The sequence below is a fragment of the Uloborus diversus genome, chromosome 1 (assembly GCF_026930045.1).
Source record: "Uloborus diversus isolate 005 chromosome 1, Udiv.v.3.1, whole genome shotgun sequence".
Classification (NCBI taxonomy): Eukaryota; Metazoa; Arthropoda; class Arachnida; order Araneae; family Uloboridae; genus Uloborus; species Uloborus diversus.
Window position 1 is genome coordinate 264787481 of NC_072731.1, and position 26250 is coordinate 264813730.

General features: G+C 34.5%; 1 protein-coding gene across 1 annotated transcript in view; it reads left to right on the forward strand.

Annotated features, from left to right (window-relative positions):
• Positions 1-26250, forward strand: part of LOC129227401 (potassium voltage-gated channel subfamily KQT member 1-like) — a 144403-nt gene that overhangs the window by 104317 nt on the left and 13836 nt on the right. Inside the window, exons 4-11 of the mRNA XM_054861955.1 lie at positions 1276-1402; positions 4323-4401; positions 4509-4605; positions 6705-6848; positions 8049-8159; positions 10424-10519; positions 11644-11736; positions 25422-25548. Coding sequence (XP_054717930.1) covers positions 1276-1402; positions 4323-4401; positions 4509-4605; positions 6705-6848; positions 8049-8159; positions 10424-10519; positions 11644-11736; positions 25422-25548 — 874 coding nt within the window. The remainder of the gene's footprint in view (positions 1-1275; positions 1403-4322; positions 4402-4508; positions 4606-6704; positions 6849-8048; positions 8160-10423; positions 10520-11643; positions 11737-25421; positions 25549-26250) is intronic.

Here is a 26250-nt window from a genome sequence, read left to right on the forward strand (position 1 = left end):
GAATATTGTTTCAATTTTAAAGTTAATTTCTGAAGAAAATGCGTGTTTTTTTGCAAAAGGGATCATATCTACTGTTTTACACCACAAAGGAATGTATCCAAGATAAAATTGGCAATTTAAGTCGGATAAAATTGTGTAAAAATTCCTGGACTTATGCCAATAGTCACTTGTTATTCTACCAAAACATTGTGAAAAATTCGAACAGTTAGTGTTTGTGCGTAAAACTTTTTTTTTCGTTTTACGAAAGAAATATAAAACTGGATATAATCCGCTTTAAAAATCAACTAGAAAATGCGTGTTTTTTTTTTGCAAAAGGGATGATATCTACTGTTTTACACCGAAAGGGAACATATCCAAAATAAAATTGGCAATTCAGGTCTGATAGAATCGAGGCAAAATTCACTTGTTATTCTACCAAAACATTGAAAAATTCGAAATTCTAACAGTTAGGTTTCCTTTATTAATAGAGCAAAAACATTAAGTAATGCATACAGCAAATTACAGAAATTGACTTTGGATGTTCCGCAAGTGGCATATGCAAATAAATTAAATTTTCAGTTTATTAAAACTGTTTAGTATATATACTTTTTATATTTAGTATATATACTTTTATATAAATTATTTATTAAAACTAGAACTGCGTATCAGAAATATCTTAGTATTAAATGTAAAGATTTAAAAAATGTGCTTACTCCTGTTTAGTTAAAATTATTATGATCTATTACAATGTTGATGAAATTATAGAGTCGAATGGTCCCGCACGTGACGGTGGAATGGCCCCCTATACCTTTCAGTTTCTCTGAGGTTACGTTACATAATAATTGAGAAAAGGGAGTCAAATAATCAAATTGGTTTCCAAGAAACAGATGTAAACTTGTGATCATTATTATACGTTTGTTTTGTTGATACTAATTCTTTGTATTTTTGTTAGCTTTTCCGTGTTTTCCCATGTTATCTAGGAAAAATGTATCGTTAAATTTTTTATAGATGTGTTTTGGCCCTCAAGGTACATCGTAATGAGGTGCGGCCTTCGGAAAAAAAGATTGGGCACCTCTGCTCTATTTAAATATGAATTCGTAAATTTCAAGCTCAAGAGAAGAAGTCTTGATGTATTGCAGATATTTTTAATGAAACCGTCCCTCACCCGGCACTAAATTAAAATGTCTTTAACCCCTCTATCTTACCTCGTCATAGTCCAGTTCATTTGGTTATGATGTCTTTGAATTGCACATTATCTTCGTAAGAGTTAAAGTTAATTATCTTGTTATTTTTCAGGAATTCGTGCTCGTCACCGTCTTCGGTGTGGAATATCTAGCCAGGGTCTGGTCAGCCGGATGCCGAAGCAAATATTTAGGATTTTGGGGCCGATTGAAGTTTGTCACTCGACCCATATGTATCATAGGTGAGTTGGAACATGTTTGTTGAAAAATTAATATTTGTTAAATTTCTGTTTAAGTGATCAATGAAAGTAAAAGATACGATTGAAACGGCTAAGTAGTACTTAAATAAAAATATGGTGACGTAAAAATAAAATGATTGTTTCTAACCGGTCTTTGTTTGCAAAAATTAATGAAAAAAAAAAGAGCTTTAGCGAAGTATTCCTCTTACTCCGACACATCGAACCCCAGCAAGAAATGTGATACAACTCCGAAAACGAGCCGATGTGTGCATCACATGACTTCCTTTTACGCCTATTTAATGTTATTTATCCAGTGCAATTTTAATGTGATTTAATCGTTAACTCTCTAAATATCACCAACAGTGGTCAAATTAAAACCAGATTTTAAAAAGAAAAAAATCGTGAAATTTGTCGCCAAGTTGACGACAAAACTTGGCTACCTAAAGACTGGCGATATATTGCCAACTTCCCGAGGATCCCTAATCTGGGCAAGTCACTACTGTGATAGGAACAGGGGACCCTCGGGTGTGATGTGATATATTGCCAAGTGTCCGCTAAATTATAACACCACTTGAGTTTGAAGCGAAATTAACAATGATTTTCCCCCAAAAAGGTGCAAAAGACCCCTTTAAAAACACCTGAATGCAATCAAAAAGGGAGGTGCACAACGAGACCCCGCTAGGAGTCTACGTACCAAATTTAAACTTTCTAGGACATACCGTTCTTGAGTTATGCGACATACATACGTACATACTGACGTCACGCAAAAAACTCGTTGTAATTAATTCGGGGATCGTCCAAATGGATATTTCTGGTGTCTATACGTTCTTAGGCATATATCCACATGTAGTCGAGTTGAAAAAAAACTCAACATTCATTCGGGGGCGAGCAAAATGGAAATTAAGGCCTATTTTTGGGTCAAAATTTTTTTGCGAATACAATACTTCCTTTACTATGTAAAAGAAAGTAAAAAAACAGCATTGGAGCAAATCAAGATTTTACCCAATAGTAGTTTTAAGTGATTTTTGTTTCAGATATTGCAATAGGCGAAGAACAATTATAATGAGATGTTTGCTGGTTAATTTTTGTTGTCTAAATTAATAATGCGCGCTTCAAGTTAGAGAATATTTCTTCTGAATTATGAAATTACTAAAATTTGCCACTACTAATTATATTGTTTTTATGCCACCACACACCAGTTATGTAAGCTAACTTTGTGCGATTTTTGGGGCAAGAAAAAGCATTAAATTTAGATTTTAAAGCCATAGTTAGTACGATTATCCAAAGTTTCGAGTTGTCACTTTCCTTGCCAGGGTACGATATGATGTCAGATTTAGAAAGGAAATGAGCTCTTACATAACAGCTCACTATCAATAATCGCTTTTTCCGGGGTAAAGGAAAATAATCTTCACCTTGAAAATATTAAAACGAGCTGATGTGTGCATCACATGACTTCCTTTTACTCCAATTTAATGTCATTTCCCCATTACTGGCAATTTTAAAGTGATTCAATAGTTTACTCTCTAAACATCACCAACAGTGGCCAAATTGAAACAGATTTTTAAAAAAAGAAAAAAAATCGCCAAATTTGTCGCCAAGTTGGTGACAAAACTTGGCGACCGAAAGACTGGCGATATATCTCCAAGTGTCTGCCAAATTATAACACCACTTGAGTTTACATCGAAATTAACAATGATTTCCCCCCAAAGAGGGGCAAAAGACTCCTTTAGAAACACCCGAATGCAACCAAAAGAGGAAGGTGCACAACTAGACCCCCTAGGAGTCTACGTACCAAATTTCAACTTTCTAGGACTTATCGTTCTTGAGTTATGTGACATACATCCGCACATACGCACGCATAGACATTCTTACATACAGACGTCACGGGAAAATTCGTAGTAATTAACTCGGGAATCGTCAAAATGGATATTTCGCGTGTCTATACGTTCTTAGACACTTATCCACGTGTGGTCGAGTCGAGAAAAAAAAAACTCAATATTCATTCAGGAGTGAGTAAAATGGAAATTAAGGTCTATTTTTGAGTGAAAATTCTTTCGCAAATACAATACTTCCTTTTTTGTAAAAATCAGTTTAATTACTTGCTTTGTCAATCTCATTATTTAGCGTTAGGAAATTCAAAAAGCGTTCATTAGTAACCAGATTCTTGTAACCGAAAAACACAAAGAAAATCGCTAAATAAGGAAAAATTATTAAATTCAAAGTAAAAATAAATTAGTGTGTTAATTCATGTGATTCTATTTGTTTTTTGTGAAAAGAGATTGTCTAATAGCTAAGGTTCGAAAAATAATTTAGGACTGAGAAGTCAGAGGCAGACTCTTTTGGGGTAAAAGAATCTGAGTTTTTCAGTCGAAAGTTTTAAAACTCCAAGAGTCGGGAGTCGGTCATTTTTCCTCCGAGTTCAAGACTCTGTCTAATGTTTTTATCAAAGTCGTAGTCAGACTGGTTTTTTGGGGTAAAGGGTTCGGGGTCGAAGGTTCAAAAATTTTCAAAGCTGGAGACTTCATATTTTCTCTACGACTTCGCAACTGTAGAACAAACTCGAAACATACTTCCTTGAATGCCTTCTTTGCAATTTAATTGCGCATTCGGCCTCTGAAAATCGAATGAAGAACCCTTTAATGGGATCTGTTCTAGACCATTATTATTTCTCAGTGAAACCTGTGTAAGTTGACCACTTGCGGCGCACTACTTTACGGTCAACTTAGACAGGTGGTCAACTTACAGTGGTTGATTTATATGGGAATGGCTAATTCTGTGCCTGATAAAAGCAGTCAACTTAGACAGGTGGTCAACTTTACAAGTTTTATTGTATTTGTTTTTGTTTCCTTTATACCGTTTTAACTCTGTAATGGGTTTTCTTCTAAATGATAGAATTTTTGTTGAAAATAGTAATCTTTTTCAGATCTCGTCATCATCATTTCTTCTTTCTTTGTGATAATTATTGGTTCGGATGGGAGCATGTTCGGAGCTCAAGCAGCTAGGTAGGAAAAAAACTTCAGAAACCAAAGTTTGCTTTTTGCCAAAATATAGTTTTATAACAGCAATCGCGTGTTATTCATGTGTATGAAATGACTCTATTATTTTGTAGGGGCATACGTTTTGTGCAGATTCTTCGGATGCTTCACATAGATCGTGAAGGGGGCTGTTGGCGATTACTAGGATCTGTTATAATGGAGCACAGACAAGTAAGTTCAGGATTGAATCCGTCAAATGTGTAAGGTGCCAGCAACTGCTTGACAGCGAATAAACCCTTAAAACAATAGATATGAAAGTAATCAGGATAATTAAGCTATGTGTGGCATACGGTTAAAGATTATTCAACTTTCTAATACTGCGATGAGGCGTCTTTCTGCCGTTCAGAAAACGAATTGAGGGAATGATATATCGTGGTAATTCCTGCGTTGAAACACACCGCGACTCTCGACCTAGCAACAAGGTCAGAGATTTCAGTAAGTAACCGCACATTAGCCAGGGCTAAAGCAAAAATACATAGAATACACCGCCAGCTCAGTCATTCCAGCCGAGGACTGACGTTTCGTGCTTATTAGCACTCATCGGCCCGTTTTTGGAAGTGACTGAGCTGGAGGTGGTAAACCTCTTAAGGAAGCTAAGAGTGCCAATCAAACTGGTAGCTAATATGGAATGAGCACTGACCAGACGAGTGAACGAAACAATGGTTCGGTTCAACTCGAAGATTGAAGGCAAGGCAAATGATGTGTTCCATGTATTTCTGCCTTAGTTCTGGCTAATGGGCGGTAACTGACTGAAATTACCCGCCTTGCCTTCAATCTTCGAGTTGAACCGAACCATTGTTTCGTTCACTCGTCTGGTCAGTGCTAATTCCATATTAGCTACCAGTTTTATTGGTACTCTTGGCTTCCTTAAGGGGTTTTCCACCTCCAGCTCAGTCACTTCCTAAGCTGGGCTGATGAGTGCTAATAAGCACGAAACTGCAGTCCTCGGCTGGAATGACTGAGCTGGCGATGTATTCCATGTAAGGTCACAAATGTTTGTGAAAAGTGAAACAGCATGAAAGCATCGAGCAAATGCAACGAAAGTCGTAGAAAATATCAGAAGGGTTAAACAATCAGAAGGGGGTTAAAACAATCAAATTATTAGAATCATGATCACTTGAAAACGTATTAACATGTGAAAAAAAAACATGTTTTAAAAAAGTTATATTTGCAATTATATTTAATTATAGTGAACTGTTCCTTTCATACAAACTTTCCATGTTATACTATACCCGGTATGTGTTTTCCATGATTTTCTTGAGTTGTGTGGCAAAGAATTACCAGCGAGCCTGTCAAGAAAGCGATTAAAGGTCTTTCTTCCCATAAAGCGTTTCTAGAATCAGGTCAAAAAAGTAATTGTTTGTCAGTTACAGAAAATAGTTTCATTTGCGCCTGCACTAAGCTGTTTGGTAGGGTTGCAGCAATTTCTGTGCTCTATATTTCGACGATAATAAGCGAAAAAATAAATTTTTTTAATTACTTTCCTAAACTCTAAGAAGTGGGAATAAATGGCATTCTATATTTTAAATACAGTGCTGGCCAAATTATTAGACTAGTTTTTTTGTTTTTTGTACACTATTTGTACTACAATACTATTTATTTTACTGTTAAAGAACAGTACATACTGTACACTTATTACGTTATTTTAGCATAATTTAATGTTTGCAGGGGGCAGCACTGTCTGCTTTATGTTCTTTGATTATCTACCTACCAGGAACATAACCTCAATCAGCTTAAAGAGTTCACTAGTTCTTTTTATTAGTGTGTTCTGTTATATTTAAAGTTAGATTTTGGTAATTAGTGAGTGTGTGTATGTGAGTATATATAATAGTGAGAATAAACAATTTTTTACCTCCTTTTTTAAAAAGTGTTAAGAAATGGTGTTAACCTTGTGAAAAGTATGCCGAAAAGAATTAAAATGCTCATCAAGAACAAGGGAACGCATACTAAACATTACATAATTATTTCACTGTTCGTTAATGTGTATATAGTTATGTAATCAATAAAGAATTTGCTTTTAAAAAAGTCTTAGGCTAATAATTTGGCCAGCACTGTAAGTTCTGACAAAACTGTTATCAAAGCAAATCATACAGTTTTGACTGAACCCTCCTGATATATGTTTGCTCATTACCAAAAAATCAAACTATCAATGGCAGTGTACACGATCTAATTGAAACTATTCATCGGAAATATGTTAAATTGTGAAGTTTATTGAATAATTTCATTTCATTTAAAATTCTAATTAGTGTGTAATTTGATTTTCTTTCCAGGAAATGTTCACCGCTCTTTACATAGGGTTTTTAGGCTTAATATTCTCATCCTACTTCATGTTCCTCATAGAAAAAGACGCCATCATTGACAACATGCCATCTACGCAGTTTGCCACTTACGCTGATGCACTGTGGTGGGGTGTTGTAAGTACACTTTTTTGAAAACTTATTTTCCCTCAGTTTTATTTTGTTTGTTTACAGTTTCTAATAAAACCAATTTTTTTTTTCACTTCTTTGCTTTAAAATTTTCATAAAGTGTCTTTTTATTTAATAATTTTTGAAGCTTAGCATTTTTCGTTCTTTTGTGTTTTTTCTGTTCTTTGGAGCAAGAACAGCGAATGCGAAATTTTGACCACGTTTTTCTTTGATAGAAATCTGTTCGCGAAGTGTCCACTTTTCGATGCAGCAACAGCCAACCTAGGATTGAGTTACAGTATTCCCAATGGGGTTGTTTCCTTCAGTCAAAAGTCTACTTTTAGTCACTGAAATTAATAGAATAAGCAAAAAAAAAATAACATGAACCCAGAAAATACTTTCATTTTCCCAACAGTTATTTTTTAATTTTTTAAAATAGTCCAATTTTTCAAACAGGGCGTGGTCTATGACGTCACAAATGATGCACTTTGGCGCATATGTTTACCGCATTTCCACGTTATGATACTCAACGAACCAATCAAACATTGCGCTCTACGTTTCCTATCAACCCTATCGTTGCCAGTACACGTGAGTAAAGGTGCAAATTAAATATACTTTGGGAATGGCAACACTGAATGGCATTTCATCATTTGTGGCAGAAGCGTAAACAATAAAAGCGCACCGATCAAAGTAATTTTTTAAAAATATTAAACTTAGGATCTGACCATTTCTAAAATTATTTGACTATGTTTTTAAGCATGCTTTTTCAGAAAAAAATACTTTTAAAATTTTGGAAAAGACCTCATTGCCTATGTCCTTTAATCTTCGTTTATTCAACAATTAGTCTTTTTATTTAAAACTAAAACATATAACTTGTAATATTCAAGTATGATTAAAATAATTTAGAAGTACGTGTACCATGTACGTTCCAAATGTATTAGTCAATAATCATTTGACGAGGATGCAGGTTTGATGGAACCAAAAAAAAAGTAACAAACTTTACAACCGGCTTTTGCCAAACTAATATTTTTGACATTGGTTGCTTTTGCTCTAAAGCACAGATAAAGGGTTAATAAGTTGAAATTTAGTTTTATTTCATTCGATTTAATTGAATAACTGAAATACATATGAGATGCAGCATAAAATAATTTATTATACAACCTCTTTTATAAAAACTTTTAAATATGCTTGTTGTTCCTTTCCTTTCAGGTGACCATGATGACCATTGGATATGGTGATAAAGTTCCTCTTACCTGGTCGGGGCGTTTATTAGCGTGTGCTTCAGCTTTACTCACAGTTTCGTTTTTCGCTCTTCCAGCTGTAAGCAAAGTTTTTAACTTCCTTCTTATATTTAGTTGCTTACTATTAAGGGATCTAAGGACCCTTAACCTTCAAAATTTTCGACTTTCTGGAAAAAAATATATGTTATGCCTAATTTGATTCTGAACAGTCTGATACCTTATTTATTACCATAAGCAAAAAAAAAATTAAAGTTATCGTAAAAATGCGTATACTTTCCCCATAGAGATTTGTGTTAACAGCAGCTGTTTAAGCCTCTTTTTCTCAGGTTGCGTTTTCTCAGGTTTCCCGTTTTGCTTGCGTGATATCGCAGAAAGTTTCTTATATATTTCCGTAAAACTTTTAATAAATGTTCGTCTGGTTTATTTTTATGGTCTGAACCTAAATTTTTATTTATTTTTATTATTTTTTTAATTTATAAGTTAATATCGAAATTTTCCAAAATTTTAGGTGATTTTTTTTTTAATATAAACTTTTATTTTTAGTTAAAATTTAGGCACAGATCATAATAATGAATCAGATAAACATGCATGAAAAGTTTTATGGAAATACATACGAAACTTTTTGAGTTCACGTGCGCAATACGAGAAACCGGCACCTGAGAAAAAGAGGCTTAAACAGCTGCTGTAAACATAAATCTCTAAGGGGAAAGTTTACGCATTTTTCGATAACTTAAAGTTTTGTTGCGTATGGTAATAAATAAGGTATCAAATTGTTCAGAATTAAGTTACGCATAACATATATTTTTCCCAGGAAGTCAAAAATGTTGAAGGTTAAGGTTCCTTAGAGCCCTTAAATATTTTCTTAAATGTATTTGTTCATCATTCATGCTTAATGTTTCAATAAGAAGATGCATAGGGCACCAAATACCCTACTTCAAAATACAGCCAGACCACCTCTCCCGTGAAAAATTTGCAAGCAGCCAGTTTTGAAGATTCTCTCATGAGTTTCGCAAAGAGAAAGAAAAAAGAAGCGAGGAGACTTTGATGCGCGTGTTTTGTCCATTTCGATGTAACTCTTTGAATTCAGCAAACTGGTGTCTCCGGAAACTAATAGATGCCTCCGTTTCCACCCGTAAACCGGATGTACGAGAGCTGTTCAATGCGTACTAACACTAAATTTATATAAAAAAAAAAAAAAAATACAGAACAACTTTAAACTTTATAATTTGCTTTTTTTTTTTCCTTTAAGAATAACTTCTGCGGGACTAAATGCATTTATTCCAACGTTCTATCCACTTCTTAAAAACTTGTGAACGTTAAGTTTGCGAGAGCTTATTCAAAACCGCCTCCGCAAAATTTAGATATGTTTTGTCGCTTTCAAAATGTTTGCTTCGTAAGGTACCCTATTAGGTTCGGAACAGTTTTTTTTTACACTATTATGAAATAATATTAATATTTTTTAGAAGCAGAAAGGTCTTAACATGTATTTCGCTTAAAAATAAGCCATAATATCAATATTTTTTAATGGGTGATTTTTAGACAAAAAGGACTGAAAATTACCAGTTTGGAGAAACACTATTGATAAAAATTAACTAGCTATAAGCAGTTTGCTTAGATTATTTCACACGTATAAATGCTACACGTTAAACAGATCGCAGATTAAGAAATATTTCAAGAATTTTAAGGTTTATCACAAATTACATGACTTTAACTAGAAATTTCTCGAAATTAATCACCTGTTTTGGGTAAAAAAGGTATAAATCAAAAAATATTTCATTTACATAATCTGCGGTCTATTACACTCACAATTATTTACAAGACAGGCATATCAAATTTCATGCTTCAATACAGACTATAATTTGCAAAATCAGGTTTTCCGTAGCCAGTGTCAAGCGAATACGTGAAGTTTCGCTTCGTATGATGATTCACGTATGTGAATCGGACTTCAAGCAAATGGCAGTTCATCATTTGTGATGCCATCGGCAGAAGAGTAAACCATGAAAGTGCACCGATTTAAGTATTTTTTTTTAAATATTAAACTTAAACAAATATATTTAAAAAAGGTTCAGATCCTATGTTTTTAAACATGCTCTTTCAGAAAAAATTACTTCTAAAATTTTGGAAACTACCCCATTGATGAGCCTGCTTTTCACTTGCGTACCAGTAATGGCAGGAAGATGAACTCTGCTGTCGTTCCTACAAACTTTTAAGCGTAGTTAGAAACGTTAATTTTTAGATTCCTTTTATATTCCAAAATGTCCCTTGACGATTGTGCATAACGTTATATACACCAATATTCTCTTCATATTATGTAAATTGTTAAGAGACTAATGCTCTTTTCAGGGTATTCTTGGCTCTGGTTTTGCTCTAAAAGTACAGCAACAACAAAGGCAAAAGCACTTTAGTCGTCAAATTCCTGCTGCAGCAACTCTTATCCAGGTAAAGATCTTTCAAAATTTTCAACTACAGTAAGCCTTCGTTTTACGTGGGGGTTACGTTCCACGAAAATGGCGCGTAATTCAAAATCGCGTAAATTGAAACCTAATAGTAGTGTTAAAATAGGGGTTTGATTCCGAAGATAACAAAATATTTTATTTTAGTGATTAACTGTATAATACGTTTAATGCGTAATTATAACGATTTTTATGCACAACATGTATAAAGAAAAAATAAATTAATTTCGTGTTCCGTTTATAAAGAGGAGCTAACTATGATAGTCTTTTGGCAGTCATTAAGAATTTTTCTCTGTATATTCTTTGCAGAGCATTAACGCATCCATGAGCACTAGCATCGTTTCCATGATAGAATCTTCCTTCACTAACAAATCAGAAAGATCATTTCTATTGTCTAGGAATGGACCAAAATGTTCAATGAGAACGTTTTTGGTTGTGAGTCACCCACGTCGGTATCCTCGTTGGTTTTGGCCTCCTTTGTCACTCCTGAAAGCTCTTCTTCCAGTTAGCTCTGAACTGTGTGAGTTTAATAACTTTACTTCTGGAAAGAGCTCTGGAACTGATCGCTTAAAATGTTTCCGGTGGCCCAAGCTCGATTATTAGCACGCAAAAATGCAGTTGATTAAGTGTAATCTACAAACTTTAGGAGTTTGCATTTTGAAAGAGGGGAAAATTTTATCTGTTTGCATTGCCGCATCCACGTAAAACTGAAACTCATCCGCTTAAAATAAGACAAAAGTGTCAAATCTCAAACCGCGTATAATCGAAACGGTGTATAATAAACCCGCGTAAAACGAGGGTCTACTGTATTGTTTTTTTTTTTTTTTTTTTTGGTATTTGGAACCCTTTTTAAGTACTAAGACCCGAAATTAAAATGGACGTACGTCGAAATTGATTTACATAAAGTGTAGCTAATAACAGAAACCTATTAGCTTAAGCTTAAGGTTTCATTAAAACTCTTACGCAATCGCGTTGGCATTAACTTGTCCCCCAATGGAGACCATAAAATTTTATATTCAATAGAAGGAAAAAAAAAGCAAATTTTTGACTTACGTCCAATTATACTTAGGATTTCTTATGTATATCTTTTTCATTATAATTTGAATTTAGACTCTGTGGAGATGTTATGCCGCTGATAAAAATTTCACGTCAGTAGCTACCTGGAAAATCCACTTGAAAAGTCCAGTCAGCTCGAACACTAAGGTAAGCTTATTTTGTTCTCTTAAATTAAATATCATGTCTTTGTTTATGTTTCAGCATAAAACAAAATATATAGTTCAGTTCGTCGCTTTGTGAATATCCACAGCTCGGAAATTTTGCGTAGTTTGTCACCGCATTCATAAGCAGAAAAATTCTCAATTTTGAATTTTCTATTGTCATTCAGCCATACCAATATATCAACTACCGTAATTAAATTTTGTTTGCAGGCACATCTTGGCGAATGGGCCACTTTTCTGGTAAAAAGAGTGGTAAGCGTATTTACAACGTGGAATTTTTTAGTCATACTATCACTAAAATTTTTAACTACTAAACTCAGCCATTTTGAAAAGTTACTTTGTTTAATAATTGCTTACCTCAGCAAAAACAACCCTGTTGTAAAAATTTCCCCCGCCAAGAAAACCTTTAACTCTTCCCCACAAAAAATAAAGCCTTCATCCTAAACCAAAAAAAAACCTCAGCCTTGAAAATTCATATCTAGTTTGCTCGCCAAGTATCTGCCAAATTATCATCCTCCCTGTTCTCCTCTTTTATCACACCTGCTTCCGTTAGATCCTCCTCCCATGTTCAACTCCTCAGAAATATGGATAGATCCTTTAAATTGTTTATCTAGTTTGGCGGGAATCTTTTAGTTCACCAAGCAACCACCTCAACATTAGAAAAGCTTCCCGCCAAACAAGATAAACAATTTAAAGGATCAGTCCATATTTCTGAGGAGTAGAAGGTGGGGGGAATATCTAACGGAAGTAGGTGTGATGAAAGAGGAGAATAGGGAGGATGATAGTTTGGCAGATACTTGGCGGGCAAACTAGATATTATGACTTTTTAAGGCTGAGGGTTTTTGGTTTAGGATGAAGGCTTTTTTGTGGGGAAGAGTTAAAGGTTTTCTTGGCGGGGAAATTTTTATAACAGGGTTGTTTTTGCTGAGATATTAAATCTTTTTGCATTAATATTATTACTTTGTCTGTATTTTTAGAATTGAGAATTTCAAGTTATAAATATTCAATTGAAACAACGTTTTTTTTGCGTTTTTAAGGAACAATAATTTCAAGCTTAATTTTACGTCATCTTATTTTCTAACCAGTAAGATTCTATGTTCGTTTGGTGAGAATTGGGTCGTTTAAAATTTTATTGCAATCCTTGTATCCTCCCTGGTGCAAAGAAAACTGCTTGGATATTAAAATACTATATTTTAAACTATATTGCTTTCAAGTATTTTACAAGTTCGCAATCAATTCTATTGGTTTCTTTATTTGATGGATTATTCAACATTTTCATGAAGTTTTTTTAAAATGTTTTACAACTTGCAGGCTATATCAATCTAACTTTTATTTAATGACTTCTTTTCTTAAATCGCGGATTATTTTACGTTTTATGGGATTATTTTCATTGTTGGGTGATTTACCTGTCTTTTGATGGAACTCTTTGTCTTGTTTAATACCTAGTTTTGTTTAAAAGTTCACTAAAAAGACAAAATAATGTATGTTATGACCAAGCGAAAAAAAAAAAAAACAAGTCTTTAAATATTTTAAATTTGAATGAGTCAGAAGATGTATGCAACTGTACTCCTGCAACTGTATACAACTGCGCGTGGACTTAGCTCATTTCAAGTCTTGCTTAAATTAATTGCGAAAATTTTGTCTGTTAACAAATTACTGCAAAACACGGATATCCACACATATATTTCAATTCATAATGTGTTACGTTTGTGAAAAAATGCATTAATTTAGAAAATAAGCAAACCAATAAATAAGTGCTATTTTTCGATTTCAATTATAAAGTTAGATGTATCATATACATATGCGTACAGTTACATATAATATGTCACGCAAAATATTTTCATGGTTTAACCCCAGTTTCACCAACATTTAAAATCCCCCCCCCCCCCTTAAATATATCAAAACTGAAAAACAGGAAGAAAAGAAATTTCGTATCCGCCAAAAGGGGGGAGGGGACTATATTCTAATCTCATTCATTAATTAACAGACTTCAAAAAGGAGGCGGTTATCAGTTCATACCGTATGTATGGTTTTTTTTTTTTTTTTTTGTCCACTCACAGCGTCTCACCTAGTGAACCGATTTTGATGATTATTTTTTTAATGGATAGGGGATGGCTCAACTTAGGTCCCATTACTTTGTTTGACCTTATTTGCATATTTGTTCTTTAAAAAAAGTTATGGGCAAAAAACAATAAATGTTATGCAATTTCCCTATTAAATGATTAAATTTAAAACCCATTGTTACGAAGTTTGGTGCCATGCGACAGTAACATTAATAGTAATTGTAAAGATAATTTTGAATGAAGGCTTCTCTGAAGCAAGCATCAAGTTTTCTCAGGGGGATATTTCGATAATCGGGAATCTGGTGCTGTCGTCTCATTTTTTGGCGTAAATAATTTTATTTTGGTAACTCTGCTGATTTATAGTAACAATATGTGAATTATCGAAATCTTCCCTTCTTCAGTGTTATTGCTCCATAGTGGGGTAAACCTAACCTGGAAGCGAAGTGATGCAGTAATTAGGATCTGCTTAGACTTCACAATGCTGCCATTAGGTTTGCCTCAACTAGAGTAGTATTTTTATCGTTATCGTATATGCCAATAACAGATGATCGGGGCTAAGTAAGAAGATACAGAATTGCATAATAAGCAACTTAGATGCTGTGAAATGAAAATTTAGGAAAAACGTAATACTTAAATAGTTATAATTAAATTAACCACACATGAATTCCAGAGAAGAAGAAAGATAAGTTTTTAGTGCCAATCGCTTAAAGTTTAACGCTTGTTTATAGTTTTTTTTTTTTAGTATGGAGCATTTTTATAAAAAAAATAAGGTGAAGTTTCGTGATGGTAACTTCTTACTATTTCTGAAATACCTACATTTACACTAAAAAGAATGAAATAAAAAAATTTTGAAAAAAAAAATAGAACAGACTTCAAAATTGCTCTAAAAAGTGAAAAATAATTTTATTCTTTAAACATCATCGATAATGCTTTTAAACATAATTTTTGAAGTTGGCGCAAAAACGATAGATAAAATCATTCACAGACATAACTCAACTACAACTATAAATTTAACCAGGCCCAGTTTCTTCACTATCACATACATTATGCTTTGCTGACAACGTATTTGAATAACGATATAAATGCTTCGTTCGTAACTTTGGATGCTTTTCTGAAAAAAATTATGAACGAAGCATGGTTACACTGGATTTTACGTTTTGTTTTTGCGCCAACTTCAAAAATTATGTTTAAAGGCATTATCGATGGTGTTTAAAGAATAAAATTATTTTTCACTTTTTAGAGCAATTTTGAAGTAGATTCTATTTTTTTCAAAAAAAAATTTTTTTTTGTTTCTCTGCTTAAATATAAGCAAACAACGTGAAATCTTAAAACAGAAAGCCCAATGAGCTTAGTCCGCGCGCATGCGCAGTCGCTGTGGCAAATTTGTGATATCCGCGATTTAACGTCTAGTTGCAACTGTTGGATCTGTTTTATTAGTCTTGATTAAATTTCACTTCCAAAGAAAACTTTTGAATAATTGTCAGATCTGTTCTAGCCTTGCAATTGCAGTCAGATTAACAAACCCTATAAGCTGAGAGTAAGTACATATGAATTTAGGGGAAATTAGTGATTTTCAAACTTTAATTAGTCCGACCCATGATGTCCCTGGGGTTTGAATTTTTGTATATGTCCTCAATGGCCCCCAAGAATATGTATACAAAATATCATTACCATAGCCCCCCGGGGGGGAGCTGCTGCAGAACCTCGGGAAGGTACGATTTGTGGGGTAAAAACGAGGGGGGGAGGGGGGGGTCAAATTTCACAAAAGGCACAACAGTAGAGACCAAGGAATATGTGCGAAATTTCAGCTTGATTCCTTTTTTCGTCTAGGCTGTAGCCCTGTCAAAGAAAGCGAAAACTTTTTTTAAACGGCTATTTTGTAACTTAAATTCCTCCTCCCCCTGATGGTCCAGGGGATTGTATTTTGCTTTACGTCGTCAGGGACCACTAGAGTTTGAATGTACCAAAAATTAACTCCGAGGGTCTTCATGGGGCTGAGATACAGAGGGGTGAAAAACCCAGAAAACCCCAACTTGTTCTGTCGTGTAAACTCTTCTTGGTCGCTTTTATTTTCTTTTGTCTTTGGCGGTGGATTTGCTTTTGTTGGCTGCTGACGATTGGTTTCCTTGGCGGCGGCCACGTAATTCTTTTTCAAGAGAAAAACCTATGATCTTTTTACGTGTTTCCATGGATCTTTAAAACCCGTAAATCGTACTTGAACTACCTAATCTCTTTGAGAATTCCTAATTGACCATAATTTTCAGCATTCCTAGCTGCTTGCAACCCTGAACTCCTAAAAGCCGATTTTTTCCTGAAGAGCCATTTCCTGTACAGTTACAAATTTTGTAAATAGGTGTTATCTTTGTGCTGAATTTGACGCTTATTCTATTAAATTTCTATAAATCATCTCGCGTTTTGAATCTTTACTTGTAAGATGTTTCTATTGTTTTATCAGCAGTTAAAGTGGACTTCTATTGGTTTGGTGAAGTATCGAAACATCTTTGGCAAAACTGGCTTCATTTTCAGCGGCTCATTTTTTGGTGCCAAATTTGGCTAGCATTAGCCAAAAGTCGCCAAATTAACATGAAAAAATTAAACTGAAACATACCGCAAGCAAACTTCTTCTTCAAAAACATGAGAGTTATAGAGAGAGAGCTAGGAGTTGTCTCCAGCATGGTCTACTGTGGCGAATTCTTAAACTTATTATTACAGTCGACTCTCGAGAACTCGAAGCCTTATAAGTCGAAGATTCCTCTGTCTGGAAGTTTTCATTCGGTCCCAAAATAATTTTGAGCTTTCAAATCAAAGTTGTCTCTATATCTTGAATGTATTCCTTTTAAGTCGAAGTTTTTTTAGTTTCATTTCCATTTTGTGCATAAAAATGGAGCCAAAATTAAATTTAAAAAAGTTTTTTTTTTTCTTTTATAGTTTGCTTTGCTCCTCAGCTTTTGTGAGAAGGTAATTTATTCATAATAGTATTCCTTTGTGTACATTGTGTTGCAAGATTTCGCCAGAAGTATAGCGATTAAGTTACTTTTTGCCGTGTAAGACGACCTAAAATTTTAATGCTGTCTAATCTTTGAAAAACTTGAAATTATGAAAAATTAAACAGTAGGCTTTAAAGAAAAAGCGGGAATTTCGTTATAACAAAATTCCCGTTACAATGAACCAAATTTGCAGTCCTTTGAAGTTCGTGTAACGGGATTTCACTGTAGCGAGGGAGACAGATCAGATCTAGCTTCTGATTTAGGATGATTTCATTACAAGAATCACAAATCAGGAAAATGACGTCGTACTGTCTGACCATCGATTACATGGAAAGGCTAATATCCGGTTTATAGACGGAAATGGACGTATCTATTAGTTTGTAGGGATAGATCTAGCTTCTGATTTAGGATGATTTCATTACAAGAATCACAAATCAGGAAAATGACGTCGTACTGTCTGACCATCGATTACATGGAAAGGCTAATATCCGGTTTATAGACGGAAATGGACGTATCTATTAGTTTGTAGGGATAGATCTAGCTTCTGATTTAGGATGATTTCATTACAAGAATCACAAATCAGGAAAATGACGTCGTACTGTCTGACCATCGATTACATGGAAAGGCTAATATCCGGTTTATAGACGGAAATGGACGTATCTATTAGTTTGTAGGGATAGATCTAGCTTCTGATTTAGGATGATTTCATTACAAGAATCACAAATCAGGAAAATGACGTCGTACTGTTTGACCATCGATTACATGGAAAGGCTAATATCCGGTTTATAGACGGAAATGGACGTATCTATTAGTTTGTAGGGATAGATCTAGCTTCTGATTTAGGATGATTTCATTACAAGAATCACAAATCAGGAAAATGACGTCGTACTGTTTGACCATCGATTACATGGAAAGGCTAATATCCGGTTTATAGACGGAAATGGACGTATCTATTAGTTTGTAGGGATAGATCTAGCTTCTGATTTAGGATGATTTCATTACAAGAATCACAAATCAGGAAAATGACGTCGTACTGCCTGACCATCGATTACATGGAAAGGCTTATATCCGGTTTATAGACGGAAATGGACGTATCTATTACTTTGTAGGGATGTTAGTTGGTTTCTTTTAGATGTGCACTTTTGCCTCTCTATTATTTAGCCTTAGTTTTCTAAAAATGAAAATTTGCTCACAGCAACATTTTTTAAATCTGAAGTATATTCGATTTATATTCTCACGGCAAAAATTAATTAATTGATTTGGAACTACTTTGATATACCCCCCCAAATCGGAAATTTGGCGACGTTTTTTGTTTTTGTTGACACAAAACGTTGTTGCCACAAAAATTGTTGCCACAAAACTTTAAAAAAAAAACTCAAAAAGGTACAAAATACAAGAAAATACTAAATTTGGCAACAGCAAAAACCTAAAAGCTGAAAAAACCTAAATTGGCAACACCAAAATAAGAAACAGCAACCCTAAAAAGTCTGTAGGAAATGCCAGATTTGGCGCGTAATTTTTGGGGGTGTATATCAAAGTTATACCGGCTAATATCCGGTTTATAGACGGAAATGGACGTATCTATTAGTTTGTAGGGATGTTAGTTGGTTTCTTTTAGATGTGCACCTTTGCCTCTCTGTCACAGCAACATTTTTTAAATCTGAAGTATATTCGATTTATATTCTCACGGCAAAAATTAATTAATTGATTTATTTATTCACAACAAAGTTTTGAGCTTACCATTTTGCTTTTACGTTCCTAAACGAAATGAAAATATTGTATTTTCTTTTTGTTGTCTCCATGGTAACTGTTTTTGTTTCCCCTTATTTTATTTTTGAGAATGCAATAAATGAATAAGGCACTAGAAACATTATAAAGCTCGCGCATCAAAATCCCATCGTTATTTTCCCTTTTCCCCTGCTAGATTTACTCAGATGGAATCGTCTTTACTTGGCAGATAGCCGAATTACATACAATCCGTGGTCAAACAGTATATATATTAGTGATGTTCCGGATATCCGTATCCGCGGATATCCGAGGGAAAATAAAGATCCGTATCCGTTACTTTTTTGACGGATCTTAAACGGATCTTTTCTATTCTAAAAATTTTTCAATACTTGAATAAAAGACTCTTAAATTCCGTTTAAATTAGGTTTTATTCATTATTTAAATTATAAGGTATCATTTCAGAAGCCAACGGCCTTCTGAGACATGGTTTTTTTTTTTAATTTTTAGTTTAATATTAGTTTTTGTTATTGATATGGGGTTTCTGTTTTTCTTCGTTTTGTTTTTTCCCGGCATCCTTCAAAAAAAAGTGACACAAAAGTCTCTATTCACTGTTTGTAAAGGTTCTGTTATTCCGTCGGTCGGAGTCATTTGGGTGGAATGGGTCAGCGCTGCATTTATGCTGAACTAAAATGCAAAAAATTATTTCTAGCCTATCCAGTAGCAGTTTTACATTCTTGTTCCTGTATCCTACATCTACCGAGCAAGCTAGAAATAATTTTTCACATTCCATCTAAGCATTAATGCTCCTCTGATCCGTTCCTTCCAACTCCATCAATTTTAACGGCGATTTCTTCAAAGAGTAAATCATAGTCTTTATTATATTTTCGCCGTAGATGACATTTTTTGAAGAAACAGTGTTATTATAGTGACGGGAATACCTTCCGTAATAAATAAATCCCTTGGATAGTTGAACTGGGGGAAAAAACATTTTGAGATCCCTATCCGTATCCGCGGATCTTGACACTAATGATCCGGATCCGTATCCGGATCCGCGGATCTACTTTTTTAACGATCCGGCACATCACTAATATATATGCGGAGAAAGAGAATTAGCGATGTATGATTTTAGACGTCATATTAGAAGTCATATTCGTACAGAAACTGAGATACAGAGGTTCTCTCTGAAAATTATCGAAATTGTAGCTTTAAAAATGTAATCTTGGACGATTTTCGGTGATGTTGGGGAGAAGGGTAGCAGCCCTTGGACCCCCTTGGCTTTTAAAAGCTAATGTTTTTACACAAAAGTAGGCGTGGTTTTTGTTGTTTCTCGTAAACTTCGTATTTTTTTTTTTTTTTAACATTAAAACGGATAATTTGTTGTACTGGTATTGGTTAAAACGGAATTTCACTGAGATACAGAGGGGTCGTCAGAGTTATACACCATTTTTAACCTTGTGACAACTCCAAACCCAGAGCCGTGTCCAAGGGGAGGGTTTTAGGGGTTAAACCCCTCCCATTGAAAAAAAAAGTACGTCAAATGAAGAAAACGATCGACTTAAATTAACTTTAATTTGAATCTTTTATAACTTAAAAAAATTGCATAACATTCAAATGTTATGTAATTTACAACTGTTGAAGCTTTGCCGACTAAAATAATAATTTGGAAAAACTGTGGTGGTAGAACCGTTGAATTATCTACTAATACAAAGCACTAATATTGCTTATTGTAAGGAGGTAATGATGACTGGCATATGTTGCAGCTATGAAGATGTATTAGTGATAGTGTTTAGTAATGTAATTTGCATCTACAATACACTCGTTCTAAGCCTTATTTCAGAACATAAAATCTGATATGCATTCTCTTACACAAAAAGAATTCGTGGAGAGTTTTAAATACTTGTTGCAATAAACCGCATAGGTAACAGATTTCATTAAAAAGAAACAAACAAGGTTTTATAAAAGAGAACCTGTAAAATGAAGGAATACTTTGGTCACTTGAGTAGCCAGAATTATTCTTCTAGGGGAAGGGGGGGTGTACAGCAGTACTTGCAGGTGCATAAACGCCATACTAGGATCGATAATTTGTAGTTCAACTAAAGGTTGTGAGGGATTGATTCCCCCCTCCCTCAGGTAAGATTAAAACCCCTCCCTTTATGAAAATCTGGACACGGGCCTGTACCAAATCCTTAATAGGTTGTGTGAAATTCTTCCCCATAAATTTTTCGGAGTGCATGCAACGGTGTGTGTGGAAGCATTTCAATTTCCATCTTCATGCACCATCTTTGCTAAACTGCAGAATCGCCTAGATTAGACGGCGGAAAGGAGAGTCAGATATGAAAAACGACTTCCTGTCGTTGGTTCTCTGTATGTCAGCGCTGCTAATATCTTTGCTAAACTGCAGAATCAATATACAGCAATCAAAGATGCTGTATATCTTTGCTAAACTGCAGAATCGCCTAGATTAGACGGCGGAAAGGAGAGTCAGATATGCAAAACGACTTCCTGTCGTTGGTTCTCTGTATGTCAGCGCTGCTAATATCTTTGCTAAACTGCAGAATCAATATACAGCAATCAAAGATGCTGTATATCTTTGCTAAACTGCAGAATCGCCTAGATTAGACGGCGGAAAGGAGAGTCGGATATGAAAAACGACTTCCTGTCGTTGGTTCTCTGTATGTCAGCGCTGCTAATATCTTTGCTAAACTGCAGAATCAATATACAGCAATCAAAGATGCTGTATATCTTTGCTAAACTGCAGAATCGCCTAGATTAGACGGCGGAAAGGAGAGTCAGATATGAAAAACGACTTCCTGTCGTTGGTTCTCTGTATGTCAGCGCTGTCTTACTTGTTGTTGAAAATCCAAGTTTCGTCGGCAGCGACTATTCGATGCAAAAAAGCCAGATATGAGTGTCAAATCGTCTCAGCTGCAGATCTTCAATGTGCGATCGATTTTTATCTGTTCAATTATCCCTTCCTGAATTCTCAGAAACGATTTTGAAAAAAAAAAAAAAAATCACGATACTGTCTGACCATCGATTACACGGAAAAGGATAATATCAGGTTTATAGACGGAAATGGACGTATCTATTAGTTTATAGGGATGTTAGTTGATATGTTTCAGATGTGCTCTTTTGCCTCTCTATTATTTAGCCTTAGTTTTGTAAAAATGAAAATTTGCTCACAGCTACATTTTTTAAATCTAAAGTATATTAGATTGATATTCTCACGGCAAAAAAAAAATTATTTATTCACAACAAAGTTTTGAGCTTACCATTTTGCTTTTACGTTCCTGAACGAAATGAAAATATTTTCTTTTCTTTTTGTTTCCATGGTAACTATTTTTGTCTTCCCTTATTTTATTTTACAGAATGCAATAAATGAATAAGGCACTAGTGACATTATAAAACGCGTGCATCAAAATCCCATCGTTATTTTCCCTTCTCCCCTGTTAGATTCATTCAGATGGAATCGTCTTTACTTGGCAGATTGCCAAATTATATACAATCCGTGGTCAAACAGTATGTCCTTCACTGCTTGGCAACTGAAAAGGCTTTGACTTAAGCCAAAGTTCAAAGATCCTGTTTATGCGTCAACCTTTATGTAACTACGCTGTAACCCGAACCTAGTGGTTGGAAAAACTACATTTTTTGTAGCGAACTAAAACTTCTTTATTACAAATGTAGTTAACTACACCTATTTTATTACAAATGTAGTTAACACACCTACTTTATTACAAATGTAGTTAACACACCTACTTTATTACAAATGTAGTTAACTACACCTACTTTATTACAAATGTAGTTAACGACACCTACTTTATTACAAATGTAGTTAACGACACCTACTTTATTACAAATGTAGCTAACGACACCTACTTTATTACAAATGTAGCTAACGACACCTACTTTTTTTTAAATTCATCTACTACAAACTAATTTTGGAATGTAGTCGCTATTTCGCTACTTATAAAAAAATAAAGAAAGAAAAAGCACACACTCTAAAAACAATTTCAAAAATGACGAAAAAGTACTCAAATTTGAACATATCGTGAGTCAAAATGGATCCGACAACGTGGTATTCAAATTTGAAACATTCAAATACTCATTTTTGAACATGTAATAATTTCAAAACTGAGTATTATGTACTCATTTTTGTGGTTGAATTAATTCAGCACACTATTTGAAAACATGGGCACTCATATTTGAAACAAAAGGTTTCAAGAAAATTTGAAAGCATGAATGTACTCCTTTTTGAAATTTTAATTTTTCTCAGTGTACACAATCCGTTTGAGGATTGTTGGAAAAAATCAAAAAATTGATCAGATTAATAAATTAGCTCATTTGAACATGGAATATTGCTTAAAATTATCATTTTCATCTTTTTTAAACCATTTTTTTTAATATTCGGTGCAAGAAAGGATTAAAAAGTTGAGAGATTCAAGTTTTTACAATTCGGCTTTTTGAAAAATGTAAGAAGCAGCAGCCATAATTTGATTTCAATTTTACATCGACATACATACACATAGAATTGATTAGATGAGGAAAACAAATTTTAAACGGAAGAGAAAAACTTTAGTTTTCTACATAGAAATTTTATAAGATTTTAATTTTAGAAAAAATTGATTTTTGAGCTTCAAGCTAGGGGTCCAGATCTGAACACCATTCCTTTTTTACGCCAGATTTATTTTTTAAACATAATTTGAGTATAATTTTCAGAAGTCTCTACAAACTATTTTTTTTTAAATCTCGCTACTCTACTTTTTAAGTAATGCGCTACACTACAAACTACTAAAAAATGTAGCTAGTACAGTCGCATCGCTGTCTGTAACGTCCATAGAATGTCCCAGTGAAGGCTTGCAAAGAAATATTTTCGATCTAATTAACAAGTAACTACAGTGCTGGTAAAACAAATTGCATCACTCTCGCATTTTCACAACAATGGGATTATGTGAGAAGTTTTGGTCCACCGGTTAAGGATAAATGTATGTGAAATTCCGCAAAACTTACGAAATAAACATTTGACAGCAGGAATCCGATCATTGTTTACGTAGATCGGGGCTGTTTCCGGGCCAAGGCAAACTGCTGACCCCATGCTCATTTTTTCCATTTCTGAACCTGCGTGTGAGTTTAGAGAAAGAAAAAATAACTTAACCCCATGTAATTTTAAGTCTAATGGCAGGATAAAGGTTTTTGAGTTGTTACTTACCAGTTTTGCCCTATGGCACGGAGCAGAATCATCCTGGAAAATGAAGTTTTTGGAACTGAAGTAAAGTGATCTCGGATAGTAGGAAGCAATTTCTCCTCCAAAATTCCAATATGCACCTGAGGGTTTACTGTTCCTTGCACAAAGTGAAGTCCACCAACTCCTTGATCAGAAATACATCCCCAAATCATTTGGGATACGGGATGCTCGACTGTGTTAAATGCAGTGGGGATGATATTCCTCTCCTTTGCGGCGCGGGTGATGCAATTTTATTTTTACCATCATTTTATGCATCATTTTTGAAATGTATCACGTAGAATAACGGGCTCAAATGTTTTTTCTAAAATAAAACAACAATGTTGTTTAGGAGTAATTTTTCCCTTGAGATACGAAAGTTTATTTTTCTTGAAAAATTTGCAATAAAATAGATCTGGAGGGAAAACAAGACATACAAAAGTTGTATTTTCATTCAAATGTTCTTTTGGAAAAGGCCAAGAATTTCGCACTTTGCATACATATTTAAAGAGGCAAAGTGTATTGCACAACTATGCTATTGAAATATATTCTCTATACCCTTATGTACAGGAGTACAAGCGGCATATATCACCAAGCGGCGACGACGACCTCGAATTACACCGCCGAAGGCGGGCTGGTAGGAGAGCCGATTTAGATAGGAAACGTTGGCTGGGGGGCGAGCGAAACGAGCAGGGGCGGATCCCCCTAGTTATTCATAAATGTTTTTTTAATATTTATGCAATATATATTTCACGTTGGAATTCAAAATCTCCTTAAGATAAATGCGTGGCTTCTCAATGTATGGATGATTACAGAAATGATTTAACTTGGGGAGCATATTCTTTCAAGTTATTTTTTAGTTAAGACACAATATTTTTGCCAAGTTTGAGAACATTTAATTACTCCTCAGTCCTCATCTATTATTCTTGTGTTGACATCATTTATCTTTAATTTGGAAATCCAGAATTCATAATACGAGGGACGTTTATAAAGTAAGGTCCGTTTTAAAATAAAAGAAAAAGAACAGATAGAGCAAAGACATTTATTGCAAAAAAAAAAAAATCTACCACCCTTACGCTACATTTAGACACTGCTCCCGTGATTTTCCAAGCATTTGTCATAGCGTGGTACAGGTTTTTGTATACCTATTCGTAGAAAATTGCCGCCTGTGTAGTCAACCATGGGGTAACATGTTCTCTGAGCTCATTATTGCTGTTGTGCCACAGACCACGTAGGAAAGACTTAAGATGCCGAAACAAATGAAAGTTGCTGCAAGCGAGGTGGGGGCAGACCAAAGGATGTTCAAAAACGTCACAGCCCAAGTCCTGTAAGAGTCCTTATGGTCGACTACACAGGCGGCAACTTTGTACGAATAGGTATACAAAAAACTGTACCACGCTATGAAAAATGCTTGGAAAACCACTGGAGCAATGTCAAAATATAGCGTAAGAGTGGTAGTTTTTTGCAATAAATGTATTTGCTCAATCTAACTCATTCTTTTTTTATTTCTAAACTGACCTTACTTTAAAAACAAGCCTCGCATATATAGTTTTAACTTAAGCAAATGTTTGGAAATTGCCACAGTAATAGTTCCTCATTTACGATAGGCGTTAGTTACAGAAGGATAAGTGCAATTGAAATTTTTAAGTTCCTGATAACTTTTCCTGCCTTTTAGTACAACAAAACCATGGCTGCTTTAAGAAGGCGACGGCCGAAGTCGAAAATGGAGATGGAAAAGAATGATTATAATGAGCGTAAAACGTACGGAGAGATAGCTGTAAATCTTGAAGCGCCCAAATCAGGTAATTATACTGATTCCCGTTGTTTATTTAAAGTTTTACGCCCTTCTGGTCTTAAATTTCATAATAGATGAATTAGAAATTCTTCACACGGTATTGAACTATTGTCCTGAATGTTGGCATTGAACTTTTGAAAATGATTCAATCTCATAATCCCAGAAGTCGAAACTTTGGAGATTTTGAATATCGTTTAAAAGAAGTCTTATTAAATACCTAAAACTCCTTTTGGGTTAGAATAAAAAGCTGTTCTTCTGTAGATCGAGAAGAGCAAATTTAATTTTAAAGTTTAGGCAGAAGAAAATATTTTTAGTCAAAACTAATTTCATGACGGTCAAATTTTCACCAAATGAGCAACTACATGGTAGTATTAAATGTTCACATAAAAAAAAAGGAAGAACGCACAATTTGTTTACTGTGGTCCTCCAATTCGCTTAAATTTCAAAAACTCGCTCCATCTTTTTTTGCTAACCCTGTATTTTCAGGGGTGCCCAGCCCGTAAAAGCTAATGCGTACCCCCCCCCCCCCCCTATTTATTGCAAGACTCCCCTCCCAAACAAAGAACGAACCCTCCCCTCTAAAAAATACCCCTTACAACAACCCCCTAAAAATTTCAATGCAGCAGTCTTGCGCCATGACCCCCTCCCCCCTCTCGCAAGTGGGCACCCCTGGTAATTTTATGACGGAATTATTAAGCTCTTAATGGAA